At 41.6% G+C, this 17,672-nt stretch overlaps 1 protein-coding gene across 4 annotated transcripts in view; it reads right to left on the bottom strand.

Moving 5' to 3' along the window:
- Positions 1–6,495: 6,495 nt before the first annotated feature.
- LOC307066461 (zinc finger protein 350-like) overlaps positions 6,496–17,672 on the bottom strand; it is a 38,283-nt gene continuing 27,106 nt past the window's right edge. For 3 of the 4 annotated variants that reach the window (XM_079723625.1, XM_079723624.1, XM_079723623.1), the window contains exons 6-7: positions 17,238–17,330; positions 6,496–6,573 (exon numbers count right to left, since the gene is read on the bottom strand). In XM_079723625.1, coding sequence (XP_079579751.1) covers positions 6,563–6,573; positions 17,238–17,330 — 104 coding nt within the window. In that variant the 3' untranslated portion in view covers positions 6,496–6,562. Of the gene's footprint in view, positions 6,574–6,987; positions 7,687–17,237; positions 17,331–17,672 lie in introns of those variants that run through there. The other variant, XM_079723626.1, reaches the window with a different exon arrangement.

The raw sequence follows: 17,672 nt of genomic DNA, 5'->3' as shown, positions 1-17,672 counted from the left end.
CGGAACCACCAGCCAGGCGTCCAAAGCTTCAGCCCTCACAAGCCTCTTTGTACCACAGACACTACACACTTCTTTATTAATCCGAAACCTGGACCAGACATCCCCACATGATGACCGTCCACCCTGGCCTCAACATCACTGAGCCCCATATTAATTCCCAAACCTGAAGCTGTTACCATCGTAAATACCACCTGCATCCTTTACAGAACGATCCGCAAAGACCTCCATACCTTGCCAGTCAGGACACGGTCGCTGATCTCTACAGATTCTTAACGTTTTAACGACTCCCCACCAAAGTAACCCAACCTCAGATAGACGTGCCAGACTCTGCTGGTTCCTCCCAAATACCTCCACCTTGGCGTTTCCCACCAGACCCTCCAATAATTCCGTGAGTCCACACTACACCATTTCCACCCTGTAGGAGTCACGTCACGCTGTCATAGACACACCTCTCATGAGAAAACACACACACACACACACACACACACACACACACACACACACACACACAAAACTTCAAGGGACAAATGCACACACAGACCCGATTTTCCCCAGCCCACAAGGAGAGTCTAAACGTAACCTTCCGCGAACCGCTTCTACTTCTGGACCCGTCGCCCAGATTTTTCGCTTGCCTACGGCGGCCGAAGACGATCTGAGGCGTTTCAAGAAAGGCGGATGAGCGGATTCCGGTATTTCCCGGAGAGGCAATATGTCTGCGCCCAGCTCTCCGCGGCCCCACGGGGCGGCCATGTTGGGACACCTGACGTACAGAAGGCCAAGGGGCGGGTTGGGGGCCGGGAGCCCTGGATGGTCCGGAAGGTGAGAAGCCACTGATGATATCTCATTTCCTGTCACTTCGACTCTTCAGAAAATTCGCAGATTTTCAGAGACTCGAGGTCTGCGAGGCAAATATGGAGCTACTTAAACTGCTTTCGACGGACTGGGCAGGAAAGTAATATTGCCGCGGCCTTTATTTTACACCTTGTATTAAAAAAGTAGGGGGCCGGGTTTCCAAATGGACCAAGAGTTCCGCTGTCGGTATAGCAGCAGAGAACGAATTCCCGGAAAGAGAAACGGCAATACATCCAGTAATCGGACATCCCTAGAAAGCTTTGGAGGAACATTTCTTGCAGGAATTGGCTTTTAGGACAGAATACGATTTCGAGAAACCAGCACAGTGTGGAACAGGCCATCAGGTCCAGAAAAAAAGAGCTGCTGGGATGAAGCCTAAATTTTGACTGGGATTAGAGCCTCGGGGAAAGGCCACTAAAAATGAGGCCAGTAAAGGTCTGGAGCCAATGAAAAAGGCACAACCACAATTGAGAGTCCAAAAGTGTTAAGATCAATAGCTATTTGGTCAAGACACTAAGATACTTCCATGGGGTAAGTCTTCTCAACAAAAGAGGCTGGGATAATTGTATACCTATTTGCAGAAAAATAACTTAAGACCCATAACTCTAAGCATACACAAAAATTAACTGGAAATAGATCAGACCTAAATATAAGAGGTAAAAGTATGAAACTTAGGAGACAATCTCCACGAACCTAAGTTTAAGTTAGCCAAAGAGTTCTGCAGCAAGACAATAAAGGTTGAGACATAAAAGAAAAAATAATAAATTGGACTTAATTAAAATGAAAAACTTTTGTATTTTTAAGCACAACTTTAAGAAAAGTAATGAGTGGAGCCAGAGATTGGGAGAAAATATTGACACATTTAACATGTGATAAAAGGACATATTCAGAATAAAGAGTTCTCAAAACTCAACAAATCAACTATCCAGTTACTTTTCTTTTTATATAGAATTTTGTCTTATTTTAATTTTTATTGGAGTATAGTTGCTTTACAGTATCATGTTAGTTTACACTGTACAGCAAGGTGAATCAGCTATATGTATACATATATCCCGTTTTTTGGATTTCCTTCTCATTTAGGTCACCACAGAGCATTGAGTAGAGTTCCCTGTGCTATACGGTAGATTCTCATTATACCCAGTTTATTTTTTGGGGTTACGAAAATTTCTAAATATTGGATCCTGGTGATGGCACAACTCTATAAACTTGCTAAATGTCATGGTATTATATACCCTTACTACTGGTAAATGTTATATGTAAATTATGACCATAAAGCTGTTAAAATGAATTGCTGTTCTATACTACAAAATTTATAGGGTATGAATATTTTTTAAAACACAACAACTACAATTTCAAAATTATAAGCTACCTGGCTTAAAAATAAATGGAGATATCTGGGACATACAAGAAAAACAGTACAACAAATCTTGGAGTGATAATACAAGAATCTGGATAATGAGAGGATCATAATATAAACTGAACATAACTGAATCAGTTACATTTTTCAAGTATACCCACTTAATGCATAACTTTTATATGTGACTCCAGTTACCATCCTACTATGATACTATTACAGCCATATTATTGCACCTGTGATATTATTACAGCCACATAATATTATATATATACAAGAACATTTTATAATATGGAAATGTTTATAATAAGAGATTGTGATGAAACTAGATCAAACCTATTTTTTTTTTTAATTTATTGGCTGGGGCGCTAGTTCCTGGACCAGGGAGCAAAGCCCAAACCCCTGTATTGGAAGGACAGAGTCTTAACCACTGGACTGCAAGGGAAGTCCCTAGATCAAACCTATTTTTTACAGCTTTATTGAGATATCATTGACATAGATTATACCTATTTTATTTTTTAAATATTTATTTTCTTAAAATTTTTTTTTGGGGGGTTGCATCGGGTCTTAGCTGTGCCATGCGGGATCTTTGTTGAGGCACACGGGACCTTTTGTTGTGGCACGCAGGCTTCTCTCTAGTTGTGGCATGTGGGTTTTCTCTCTCTAGTTGTGGCACGCGGGCTTAGTTGCCCCGTGGCATGTGGGATCTTAGTTCCCCTACCAGGAATTGAACCCATGTCCCCTGCATTGGAAGGTGGATTCTTTACGACTGGACCACCAAGGAAGTCCCGATTATACCTATTTTAAATAAACTTTTATTTGGAGAAAATATTAGATTTACACAAAAGTCACAAAGTACTACAAAGAGTGTACATATACCTTCATTTGACTTCCTCTCATGTGAATATTTTATATAACCATGGTACATTTGTCAAATTGAGATATTAACATTGGTATGACACTCAAGTAAATTACAGATTCTATTTGGATTTCACAAATTTTTCCACTGCTGTCCTTTTTCTGTCTCGGGATTCAACCCAGGGAAGAATGCTCCCTTTAGACACCAGGGTTCTTTGAATTCCTCTGTTCCATGACCATTCCTCGGTCATTTCTTTTTCATGTCCTCAATTATTTTCAGGAGTACTGGTCAGGTTTTTTATGTTTTTTTGGCTGCGTTGGGTCTTCACTGGTGTGTGTGGGCTTTCTCTAGTTATGGCGAGCGGGGGCTACTCTTGGTTGCGGGGGGCAGGCTTCTCATTGTGGTGGCTTCTCTTATTGCAGAGCACAGGCTCTAGGCACGCGGGCTTCAGTAGTTGCGGCACACTGACTCAGTAGTTGCGGCACACAGGCTTTTTTAGTAGTTGTGGCACGTGGGCTCAGTAGTTGTGGCTCATGAGCTCAGTAGTTGTGGCTCACAGGCTCTAGAGCGCAGGCTCAGTAGTTGTGGCGCACGGGCTTAGTTGCTTTGTGGCATGTGGGGTCTTCCTGGACCAGGGATTGAACCCATGTCCCCTGCACTGGCAGGTGGATTCCCAACCACTGCACCACCAGGGAAGTCCCAGGTATTTTGTATATTGACCTTCTTTTCCTCATTAAACAGGGGTTAGGCATTTTGGAAAAGACACCTCTGAATTGAAGTCCCATTCTAATAACATCATATCTAGGGGTATAGAATATCAAAGTGACAAAATTGTTCTACGGGTGAAGGTAATATTTGCCAGTTATCTCCACTGAAAATAGCAAAACAATTTCTAACCAAAAAGAACCATCATATGGAGCTAATATCAACAGATTTCAAGACTTACAGACCTTTAATAGTATTGGTGAAAGGACAAAAACATAGATCAATGGAACAGAACAGAGATCCCAGAAAAAGACCCACATAAGTCAAGTATATTCAAGTGTTTGACAGAGGTACAAAGGTTATTCAAAGGAGAGAAAGATAGACTTTTCAGGGACTTCCCTGGTGGTCCAGTGCTTAAGAACCCGCCTTCCAAGCAGCAGACGCGGGTTTGATCCCTGGTTGGGGAACTAAGATACCACATGCCGCGGGGCAACTAAGCCCACATGCCTCAACTAGAGAGCCGGCGTGCTTCAAACTACAGAGCCCATGCCCCACAATGAAAAGCCCACGCGCCACAACTAAGACCTGACTCAGCCAAAAATAAATTTAAAAATAAAATAGACTTTTCAGCAAATGATGCTGGAACACTTAGCGGTCCATTGGCAAAAAAAAAAAAAAAAAAAAAAAAAGGATCTCAAAAGAATCTCAACACTTTCATCCCATAAGTCCTATACTGGTAAAGGACTGATACCCAGAACACAGAAAGAATTCTTAAAAGTCAGCAATAAGGGACTTCCCTGGTGGCACAGTGGTTAAGCATCCGCCTGCCAATGGAGGGACACGGGTTTGAGCCCTGGTCCAGGAAGATCCCACATGCCGCGGAGTAACTAAGTCCGTGCGCCACAACTACCGAGCCTGTGCTCTAGAGACCACGAGCCACAACTCCTGAGCCCACGAGCCACAACTCCTGAAGTCTGCACGCCTAGAGCCCATGCCCCACAACAAAAAAAGCCACTGCAGTGAGAACCCCACGCACCGCAATGAAGAGTAGCCCCTGCTCGTCTCAACTAGAGAAAGCCTGCGCGCAGCAACAAAGACCCAACCCAGCCAAAAATAAATTCAAAATAAATAAATAAATTTATTTTAAAAAAAGTCCACAATAAGAAACCCCAATTTTAAAAATGGGCAAAGACTTTGAACAGACACTTGATCAAAGATAACAGATGGCAAACAAGCATATGAAAAAATGGTCTACATCATTTGTTATTAGGGAGATGCAAATTAAAACAGCTATATGATACAAGTACCCAACTATCAGACTTGCTGAAATTCAAAAAACTGAAAATATGAAATACTGGTTATAAGATGAAATAACGTGAACTTTTATTATTTGCAAGACACAATGCAAAAAATACAGCCTAGCAGATAGGGAGATTCTTGAATGTATGTTTATACAGATGATCCCAAGTTTTAGAACGGTAGTCTGAAAGAAATATTTTTTCAATGAAATGGCTCTCATTGAGGAGTAGAATTTAGGAAAATGGTTGTTCTTACTTGTGTCAAAGAAATCTGAAAGGAAATATCCAAGAGTAAATTTTGCAGTAAAATGAACAAATATCCTGTCTTTATTCCTATACACACCACTTGACCACGGTGCATTATTCTGATTTTTGTGGGGACAATGAGGAGTGTATATAGGAGACAAATTTTTAATAGGAACCTTGGGGAAGGATCCAAAGGTTGAGCCTCTAAACACCCACTAGCCTGGGACTATGGGTCTCAAAACTTCCCGACTCCTGTGCTCTCAAACACAGACAAACTCTGTACTCCCTAAACAACACTGACCTCAAATTCAATCTGAAATTTACCACAGACACTCTTGCCCATTGACACTCCTCCCCCAATTCCAGGCTTCTCCAGATCATGAGCTGGATATTAAATCGCTAACCTAGGGGAGAAGCAGTGCTCATTGGTTTCACACCTTCCATACAGTTTTCAATTACCGAATCTTGCAGACCTAACATATAGACCCTAAACCCTGACCAATAGGACCTTCAATCATTAAACGCTTCAGATTAAGCCTTAATTTAAGGCTCCATCACTAACGCCCAGATTCCTCAGTGACTCAACCCAAATAGACCCCAAACACAGTCATTGACACGCATTCCCTCTTCACCGACCCCAAAGGCCCCTCACTGGGGATCCTCGCCCAGAATCAGGCTCAGCATATCTTGAGCCTCTGAAGACTACTCTGGAAGCTGCCAAAGGCTGAACCCGGTCCAAAACCACTTCTGATTGTGATGTGTTCTCCCTGCAGTGCTTCTGTAGCTGTTGCTAGGGAAGCCAAGCGCCTGGGAGGAGTGTGTCTGGCGAGCGCTCTGGGTTAGCTTCAGAAGTCCGAGTTCTCGCCGTGCACAGGTCCTATGACATCACATGGCTCCATGACCTCACAGAGGTTTTGGCATTTAGGATGGGAGCAGCTTTAATGGCTGCTATCACTTTGCTGGGTGGGAAGACACAGAAATGTCTTATGGGCACCCCACTGCCTTCCTGTCTTTGCAAGAGATGGTCACAGGCATAGAGCTAAATTAAATTTTCAGAGGCCAGCACCTATCCAAGGCCAACGTGGTATGAGATGCATTTTAGTCATGAGTTTGGGCAAAACCAGCAAACTGATGGTGCCCTTGAACCCTTAGGCAGGAATACCTTGGGTACGGGCAGTTGCATGAACTCTGATATTCTTGTGGCAGAAAGGATGTGCAGAGAGCTTCTGGATGGATCCAAGGTTGAATTCACTTGAGGTCTATAGTGGAAAAATCCATAGTTGTATTTCTTTTACTCATGCTACTGCCACACTTGCAACACTTCTGACACGTCTGTCACCAAATATCGGGGGTGGGGCGTTTAACCACACCAAGCAATTCTACACTACACCAACTGGGTCCTTAAGTGTAACTCAGTTCTAACACTGTCTACTCGGAGATAGTGTCAGATCCCACAGGTTAAGGGCTCAGTCCCATAAGACTGCTTCCTCACTTCAGATGCCAATCACACGTAGCAGGTGCCCAAGTTACCTACAACTTGTCTGACTTGGCTACAAACCGGAGATTCCCAAAACCTCTTCTTTGGGTTCAATTAGTTTTGCTAAATGGCTCACAGAACTCAGGAAAACACTTGCGTTTATCAGTTTATTAAAGGATATGATAAAGGATACAGATGAACAGCCAAATGAAGACAAAAATAGGGCGAGGTGTGGGAGGGTCCCAAGCACAGGAGCTTCTGTCCCTGTGCTGCGGTGTGTTACTCTCCCCATACCTGAATGTGTTCACCCATGCAGAAGCTCTCCAAAATACCTACTACTGGGATTTTATGGAGACTTACTTACATAGGCATGATTAATTAGTAACTCCATTTCTAGCCCCTCTCCCTTCTATGGAAGATGGGGAGTGGGCTGAAAATGCCAAGCTTCTAATCATGGCTGGGTCTCTCTGGTGACCAACCCCCATCCAGGAACCCACCCAGAATCACATCAATAGAGTAAGAGATGCTCCACACACTCTTATCATGTAGAAATTTACAAGGGTTTCAGAAGTTCTGTGCCAGAAACCAGGGGCAGAGGCCAATATGTCTATTTTCTACAATTTCACAAGGTCAAACAGTCAACCTCAAAAGGATACATCCTAAATGATTCTTTTTTTTTTTTTTTTTTGCAGTACGCAGGCCTCTCACGGTTGTGGCCTCTCCTGTTGCGGAGCACAGGCTCTGGGCGCGCAGGCTCAGCGGCCATGGCTCACGGGCCCAGCCGCTCTGCGGCATGTGGGATCTTCCCAGACTGGGGCACGAACCCGTGTCCCCTGGGTCGGCAGGCGGACTCTCAACCACTGCGCCACCAGGGAAGCCCTATTCTTCTAATATTCTGTAAATGACAAAATTATGGATACAAAAAGATCTGTGATGCCAAGGGTTAGTGTCGGGGAAAGGATGTGACTATGAGGACGTGGCATGAGGGAGTTTGTGTTGACAAAGCATTCTGAATTTTTACTGGGGTGTTGGTTACAGGAACCTACTGCATATGTGGTGAAGTTTCTTAAGGCGATATATAAAAACCAAACAAAAACTACTACATGTTAAAACTGGTGCAATCGAAATAAACCCTATAGTTAACAGCACTGTAACAATTTCACTTTCCTCTACTTGACCTTATATAACCACACGGTGAACTGTGTGGTTATTATAAGATTTTACCTTTGGGAGTAGTGGGCTGAAGGGCATTTAGGAAATCTCTGGAATATTTGTTTTTGTGTTTCTAAACTTACTTCAAAATTAAAAGTTATAAAAACATCACATTTATATTAATTTTATAAACCCCCTGATGGTACTTACAAACTTGGTTAAACATATCCAAATCTGTTGTTATACTTATGAAAGTAAATTTTAATTTTGAAGTACTTCAAATCTTCTGAAATTACAAACTTGGAACCAAAGAAATGCAAAAGTGAAATAATGAAAATTCAATCCATGTTGAGAGTAACTGCCCCTATGTAAAATTGATAAGATCAATGACAAGGCAACTAGAAATGTGGCTGAAGGTATCCTTCAGTTGCTTGTGAGGTGTAGTATCCCTTAAGTTAAAACTTGTAACAGAATGCTCTCATTCATCATTTCCCCAAGGCTTCTTTCCTTCCTTAAGTTGTCTGATATTTTGTTAACGTCCACCATATAGAATGTGTTTCTGCACAGATTTCCTGGCAAATGATGAAGCAATATTTACTACTGCAAACCCTGCCATATTCATTGCCACAGGAAAGTATTTCTCTAGTGATAACTGACATCTGTTGAGGTATTACTTCTGGGCAAAGGCTTTCCCACAATTATACTTCTACCAGTTAGAAATATTCATTCATTCATGATCTATGATGATCACATATGATAGGGTTTATTTCCACTGAAGGCTTTCCTAGTCTTTCACACTCATAGGCTTTATCTCAGTATATACTTTTTAGACATAGAATGTCCTAAAATATTTTCACCAAGGCTGATTGTATCTGAGTAGTTTTGTAAATTTTTTCGTCAACATAAAATATGAGGTAATTGATCACTAAAGATAATACCACATTCTTTGCATTGTGATTCTTCTCTGCATACTATTATCTTGAGGGTCTACAACCGGCAGCAGGCTTCCCCAAAGTGACTACCTGTGAATTCTCTTATGTTTATCAAGGATTGACAAGTGGGCAAAAGCTTTCCCACACTCACTGCATCCATAGGGCCTCTCTCCTGTATGTTTTCTTTGGTGAACACTGAGCCCTGACTTTGTGGTGAAGGTTTTCCCACATTCACTGCATTCATATGGCTTCTCTCCTGTGTGAATTCTCTGATGGGCAATGAGATCATTTTTGCACAAAGAGAATTTCCTACATTCAGTACATGCAAAGAAGTCTTTCCTGAGTGAAATCTCTCATGCTGTATGAGGCATGTCTTCTTCTTAAAGGCTTTACCACACTCGTTGCATTTGTACAGTTTCTCTCCAGTGTGAGTTTGCTGATGTGTACCAAGAGTACTCTTCACAGTGAAGCCCTTGCCACATTCACTGCATATATATGGTTTCTCTCCAGTATGAGTTCGCAGATGTGCGACGAGCTTCCTTTTCGCGGATAAGCCTTTGCCACATTCGTTGCATACATAGGGTTTCTCTCCTGTGTGAGTTCGCTGATGTACAATGAGATTGCCCTTCTGAATGAAGCCTTTTCCACAATCACTGCATATATAGGGTTTCTCTCCTGTGTGTGTTCGCTGATGTCCAATCAGCCGGGCCTTGGCTGGAAAGCCTTTTCCGCATTCACTGCACACATAGGGTTTCTCTCCAGTATGAGTTCGCTCATGTACAATCAGTTGGCTCTTCACAGTGAAGCCTTTCCCACAGTCACTGCATATAAATGGTTTCTCTGCAATATGAGTTCGCTGATGTACAACGAGATCACCCTTCATGGTGAAGCCTTTTCCGCATACACTACATACATAGGGTTTCTCTCCTGTATGAGTTCGCTGATGTCTGATGAGAGGGTTCTTCAAGGTGAAGCCTTTTCCACAATCATTGCATGTATAGGGTTTCTCTCCAGTATGAGTTCGCTGATGTGGAATAAGACTCTTCTTCAAGGTGAAACTTTTCCCACATTCACTGCATACAAAGGGTTTCTCACCAGTATGAGTTCGATGGTGTGCAATAAGACGCCTCTTCTCGATGAAGCCTTTTCCACATTCACTGCATATGTAAGGTTTCTCTCCTGTATGAGTTTTCTGATGTGTAGTGAGACTGAACTTTGTAGAGAAGGCTTTTCCACACAGACTGCATCCATGGGGCTTCTCCCCTGTATGAGTTCGCTGATGATAAATGAGCAGACACTTTGTGGTGAATGCTTTCCCACATTCACTACATGTGTAAGGTTTCTCTCCCACATGACTTTTCTGATGTTTATTGAACTGTGATTTCTTGAAGAAGGTTTTATCACATTCAGTGCACTCATAATGTTTCAGTCCCGTATGAGTTCTCTGATGTTCAGTGAGCCTGGATTTTCTGGAGAAGGCTTTCCCACACAGACTGCATCCATGAGGTTTTTCTCTAGCATGAACTCTCTGATGATCAAAGAGCTGAGACATCTTGAAGAAGGCTTTCCCACACTCACTGCATACATGGGCTTTCTCTATGTTGTGAGTTCTCTGTTGCTTAGTGGACAGGGAGTTATTGCTGATGGGTTTTGCACTTACAGGAAATTTAATTTCAGTAAAAGATTGCTCGTGGTTAGCATGGAGAAGGGATTTCCCATCTCCATTAAACTCAGCAGAGTTCTTTAAGTTACAGCTTCTCTTCTGGTTTTCAAGACTTATGTTTGATTTTAAAGGTTTTTCAGTTAAGTCAAACATATCACAATTTTGCTTTAACAGGAAATGACTTTCGCTCTGATTAACAACATTTGCAAGTGTATTATGTTCGCAGCATTGTTCCACAGTATTTTGAATGCTGTGATTTGGCAAGTGATGCTGCAGAAGGTCATCAACTTTCCTGATTTCTAGGAAAGAAGAGAACAAGGAATCATTCCACAATCTCTCATAATCTTAATTTGGAAGAAAACTGTTTCAAAAAATGCCTTCAGGGGCTTCCCCAGTGGCGCAGTGGTTGAGAGTCTGCCTGCCGATGCAAGGGACATGGGTTCATGCCTCGGTCCGGGAGGATCCCACATGCCGTGGAGCGGCTAGGCCCGTGAGTGATGGCTGCTGAGCCTGTGCGTCCGGAGCCTGTGCTCCGCAACGGGAGAGGCCACAACAGTGAGAGGCCCGCGTACTGCAAAAAAAAAAAAAAAAAAAGCCTTCATGTGAAGTAACTATTTAGTGACAATTCTATGTGTGGTATAAAAAGAAATATATTTGGTCTTCCTCCACTGAGCTCCTAAAGCCTTGTAATTTCCTAAGTGATTAGGATGCTAATGAGGTGACTTAGCATAGAGTTCCTACATAACCTCAGGATGGTACTGGCCACCAGAAAGACTAAGTGATTAGAAGGTTGGAACTTTGAGCTCCACCCACCGGCCTCTGGGAAAGGAGAGAGGGCCTAGATATTAAAGCTCTATAAGAACTCTTAACAAAATTTGCTTAACCTTTGGATGGGTGAACACATCCATGTGCCAGGAGGGCAGTGCACCCCGGTTCTGGGGACAGAAGCTCCCACATTCAGGAATCCTTCAGACCTTGCCTTCTTGTACCTCTTCATTTTGGTTCTTGTACCTCTTCACTTGGTTATAAACATAAGTAAATGTTTCTCAGTTCTCAGAGCCACCCTTGGAAGTTAATTGAACCCAAGAAGCGGGTCATGGGAACCTCCAACTTACAGCCAGTTGGTCAGAAGCACAGGTAGTAATCTGGACTTGCAATTGACATCTGACATGGGGACAACCATGTGGGACTGAACACTTTACTTTTAGAATCTGACACTATTTCCACATAGATAGTATCAGAAATGAGTCAAAATTTAGGACACCCCTTAGAGGAAAACATAGGCAGAACACTCTATGACATAAATCACAGCAAGATCCTTTTGGACCCACCTCCTGGAGAAATGGAAATAAAAACAAAGATAAACACATGGGACCTAATGAAACTTAAAAGCTTTTGCACAGCAAAGGAAACCATAAACAAGACCAAAAGACAACCCTCAGAATGGGAGAAAATATTTGCAAATGAAGCAACTGACAAAGGATTAATCTCCAAAATTTATAAGCAGCACATGCAGCTCAATAGCAAAAAAACAAACAACCCAATCCAAAAATGGGCAGAAGACCTAAATAGACATTTCTCCAAAGAAGATATACAGACTGCCAACAAACACATGAAAGGATGCTCAACATCATTAATCATTAGAGAAATGCAAATCAAAACTACAATGAGATATCATCTCACACCAGTCAGAATGGCCATCATCAAGAAATCTAGAAACAATAAATGCTGGAGAGGGTGTGGAGAAAAGGGAACATTCTTGCACTGCTGGTGGGAATGTGAATTGGTACAGCCACTATGGAGAACAGTATGGAGGTTCCTTAAAAAACTACAAATAGAACTACCATATGACCCAGCAATCCCACTACTAGGCATATACCCTGAGAAAACCATAATTCAAAAAGAGACATGTACCAAAATGTTCATAGCAGCTCTATTCACAATAGCCCGGAGATGGAAACAACCTAAGTGTCCATCATCGGATGAATAGATAAAGAAGATGTGGCACATATATACAATGGAATATTACTCAGCCATAAAAAGAAACGAAACTGAGCTATTTGTAATGAGGTGGATAGACCTAGAGTCTGTCATACAGAGTGAAGTAAGTCAGAAAGAGAAAGACAAATACCGTATGCTAACAAATATATATGGAATTTAAGGAAAAAAAATGTCATGAAGAACCTAGGGGTAAAACAGGAATAAAGACACAGACCTACTTGAAAATGGACTTGAGGATATGGGGAGGGGGAAGGGTAAGCTGTGACAAAGCGAAAAAGAGGCATGGACATATATACAGTACCAAATGTAAGGTAGATAGATAGTGGGAAGCAGCCGCATAGCACAGGGAGATCGGCTCGGTGCTTTGTGACCGCCTGGAGGGGTGGGATGGGGAGGGTGGGAGGGAGGGAGACGCAGGAGGGAAGGGATGTGGGAACAGATGTATATGTATGACTGATTCACTTTGTTATAAAGCAGAAACTAATTTTAAAAAATAAATAATTAAAAAAAAATTAGGACACCCAGGTTTAATTCTATGTACAGACCACTGAAGCAAAGGAATAAAGAAGGCAATTGCAGTCTGTGAATCATGGTTAAAGGAGCAATGAGTATGTAAGAGGTGGAGGAAATCAGGATATGTTCAAAGAAAAGACGAGGTTCACTGATGGAGTTAATGGGAGAAGCACGGAAGAGGTTAAGACTCAAGGATTATTCCAAGAATTATGTGGTTTCAGTCACTGGGTAGGTGGAAGGCCTCTTAATAACGTGAGGAATATCACTGAAGTCCAGAATGAGAGGAAAATCTAGCATGCATTGTGAAACAAAGTTTAAGATGACTATTACAGGGACTTCCCTGGTGGTGCAGTGGTTAAGAATCCGTCTGCCAATGCAGGGAACTGGGTTCAAGTCCTGGTCCGGGAAAATCCCAATGCCACAGAGCAACTAAGCCCATGTGCCATAACTACTGAAGCGTGCGCCTAGAGTCTGTGCTCCGCAACAAGAGAGGCCCGTGCACCGCAGCCAAGAGTGGACTCCGTTTGCTGCAACTACAGAAAGCCCACACGCAGCAACGAAGACCCAACGCAGCCAAAAATAAATTAATTAATTTAAAAAAAAAGATGACTATTACATACCCAAGTACTATACAAACATGAACAGGTTGAATATATAAATCTTTAAAAAGGTTTTATCTGAAAATAGCAATGTGGATATCATCAACGTAGATTATTCAAAGATAGAGAACTGGAGGAGACTGTGTTTAGAAACATGTAGAATAAAGGTGAAGGCACAGGGCCAAGGCTTTAGCCATTCCAACATGTAGAGTCTGGAATTCAATTAAGCCCACCTAAGAGAACCAAACATTGAGTATTGTGATCACAGGTCCCCTGAAGATCCAGGTATATAGAACAAAATACAATGATGAGTGAGAAGTGGATCCTCAGCATCTGATTTCAAGGTAAGTGTGACAGACTATTGAAAGACTGGTTATCATAGTCTAACCTCTTGCCATCCTTCTTCTTTCTGTAGACCACCATTCACCTAACTCTACCAAAGCACTAATTTGAATTTTTTAGAATTTCTCTTATTGAAGTGTGGCTGATTTAAAATATTGTGTTAGTTTCTGGTGTACAGCAAAGTCATTCATATATACATACATAAATATATATATTTATATTCTTATCCATTATGGTTTACTACAGGATACTGAATATAATTCCCTGTGCTATACAATAGTACTGTATTGTTTATTCAATTCTATATAAAATAGTTTGCATCTGCTAATCCCAACTAACGTCAAATTTAGAAGAAAGCTTCTGTAACCAAGATTCCAACTAATAGTCTAGCTGGAACATACCCTATGTTCCTATGTAAAAAGGGAACATTGGTATGCAGTTACTCCATCCCTGCATCTTACAAAGAAAGGAGGGGCCATGACTGATGACTGGAAGATAACCTGAGTCCCTGATATCCTGCCTGGTAAGAGTGTCTTTTTAGACATGAGGTCTGAAGCCATACCATACAGTTTATACTAACAATGTGATTTGTGGTAGATGCCCGTTTTTTGTATGCCTGAGGCTTTGGAAAACACTAACATTCTGATTCTGGGGTCTAGAGGCACCAGGCTTGGGTGAGCTTCCCTGCTTGGAAACACTTCACACATGTTGTCAAACATTCAAACATCAGTGCTGGGAAAATTCAGCACTGTTCACATGACTCACTGGTAGAGGACAACCGGGAACCTTGTGTGCAGCCTCTCCTGGAGTCTTTCCCATGCACATTTGATCTTTGATGACTTTAATCTGTATTATTTTATTGTCACACATTGTAACCAAGAGTATTAAAGTACATTCCCCTCCCCAATAATGTCTACCTTCTATAAAGTAGGCAAAGTGATCCACTTTAAAAATTGTACAATGCCACTCCTCTACTCAAAATCCCCTGTTTTCTCAACTTATTCAGAAAAGAATCAAGGTCTTGAATGCCCTTGATAGGCAGTTTGTGACCTATGTACCAAAACCCCCGGCCACTACCCTGTTACCCTTAACTCCAGTCATTTTCCCTCTTGCTCACTCCCTTCTACCCATGTAAGTTTCCCCGAAGTTCCTCAAACACATTCCAGATTCAGGTCTTTCAACTTCCCACTGTCTCACATTTGGAAAACTCCTCACCCAGGAAGATTATTCATATCCCTCATCTATGTGCTCAAAGGCACCTTATCAGAGAGCCACTCCCATTCCAAAAGGGCAGTTCCAAGCCCCAACACCCACTCTTCCATTAGCTGCTTTAATTTTCCTTACAGCAATTTTTACACTAAGACATGTTAGTTATGCATTTTTTTATTATTCATTATAGAGTATTTCAATTGAGAATGTACTCCGTGTGAAGGGACAAGATATATATATTATTCCTGTTTTGTATTGCTATTAGCTTCAAAACTATTATGCTATTAGGCTCTCGAAATGCAAGTTTTAAAGGAGTAAAGCTAGCACATCAATTGCAGAAGGCAATCATATGTATGGAACATATTAAGAATACTTAGGGGACTTCCCTGGTGGTCCAGTCGTAAAGAATCCACCTTCCAATACAGGGGACACGGGTTTGATCCACGGTCGTGGAACTAAGATCCCACATTCAACTAAGCCCACGCGCCACAACTAGAGAGCACACGTGCCACAAACTACAGAGCCCACACGCTCTGGAGCCCATGTGCCACAACCAGAGAGGAGAAAACCCGCACGCCACAACTAGAGAGAAGCCATGTGCCGCAATGAAAGATCCACATGCCTTAAGGAAAATCCTGCATGCTGCAGCTACAAACCAACACAACCAAAAAAAAAAAAAAAAAAAAAAAAGTAGAGGACAAAAACTCTTTACTCTTTATAATCAAGATGATATCATATCACGGGATCATTGAAAGAGAAAGTGTAATCACATATGGCAGGAAACAGGGTTAACTGGGACTAAGTGTCATCAGAATATGATGGGAAATTAATCAATTGTATTTCTACATTGTAGCAATGAATAATCTAAAAATGCAATCAAGAAACAATTCTGTTTACTGTAATATATAAAAGAATACCAATTTATTTAGGAATAAATTTAAGAATGGAAATACAAAACTTATATTCTGAAAGTTAAAAAAACATTTTGGAAGACATTAAAGGCCTAATTAGATTTAAAAAGATTCAATGATCATGGAACAGAAGGCTAAATATGGTTAAGATGGAATGACTCCCCAAATTGACATACAGTTCAATATAATCCCTATCAAAATCCCAGGCAAATTGTTTTTTCTGCAGAATTTCACAAGCTGATTCTAAAATTCAGACGGAAATTCAGAGGCTCCACAATACTCAAAATAGACTTGAAAAAGTTGGAGGATTTACATTTTCCAATTTCAAAGCTTACTGCAAAGCTATAATAATAAAGGCTACTAGAAGGATATATACATATAAAATACTCCAAAACTGATGGTGGTGATGGTTGCACAACTATGTGAATATAATAAAACACCACTGAATTATATAACTTAAATGGATAAATTGTTTGATATTTTATGAATTAAATCTAAATAAAACTGTTAAAAAATATAAACCGAGAACAGAAGTTTTAGGAAAATAAATACAATGATAACATCTAAGAACTACAGGAGAATCTGAATTAGCAAAACTATGAAGGAAGTTATTTGAAGCAGACAGAAGTTATGACATAGTTCTAACATGTAGCACGGTGAAAACATCTTTTCTAGCATCCAAGGTGGGGCTGGATGTTATGGTGGGAAATCATTATTTCCTAGCTGCGCAGGAAGAAGGTACAGTATTAAGAAGAGTGATGAATTCAAAGTTCGCTCTTTTTCAGAGGCCTGGAAAGTGGAATTTCACAGCAAGACAAGTGGTAACACAGAGATCCCGTGATGGTGAATGAGGAAGAGGAAGATTTGAAAATCCTAGGAAGAGGAAAACTATGCAAACAAAAACTAGATGCATGTGAAATAAACAGGGATCAGATCTCAAAAGAGAACAAAGCGATATATTTTCCTCTTAACTTCTACAAGGAAAAAGAGTTCTTACACTGGAAGAGAGGTACGTGGTAGGGCTTCTTATGTTTCCTCAGACACTATCACAGCTCTGACGCCTTCTCTCCTGACCAGAGTACAACTTCCCTGGCTGCCCACCTTGCTGGGTCTCACCCACTCACCTGGACAGATTCGACCGTGGCTGTCATCTTCTACTGGCCACAGTTCTCCTCGTTCCAACGTGGAGACAGCATCTGGTTTGCTGGCTTGATATCCTGTTCATGAAAAATGATAGAAGACTTAGACATATCGAACTGGGATGGGATATGGCAGGAAGGGATAATGGTACATGGAAGGAATAAACAGGTTTCACATCTGTAACCTCAAGGCTTTTCTCTCAGGAGAGGGGCTATTATACCCTCTAGTCTGGGGCCAGAGAAGGATCTGAGATCCGACCATTGCAGAGGAATGCAGTTAGTCTGAAGAGTTAAGAGGCTGAGAATGGAACGGCCACTGACGGGCACCCTCTGAGGGACTCAGGGGAGCCGTCCTCACCCACGGACACCAAGTTGCTATAGTTCTCCAGCATCACATCCCGGTACAGGTCCTTCTGATCA

Source organism: Hyperoodon ampullatus (genome assembly GCF_949752795.1).
Source record: "Hyperoodon ampullatus genome assembly, chromosome: 18".
In the NCBI taxonomy this organism is placed as follows: Eukaryota; Metazoa; Chordata; class Mammalia; order Artiodactyla; family Ziphiidae; genus Hyperoodon; species Hyperoodon ampullatus.
This window is presented reverse-complemented; position numbering and strand designations above follow the sequence as displayed.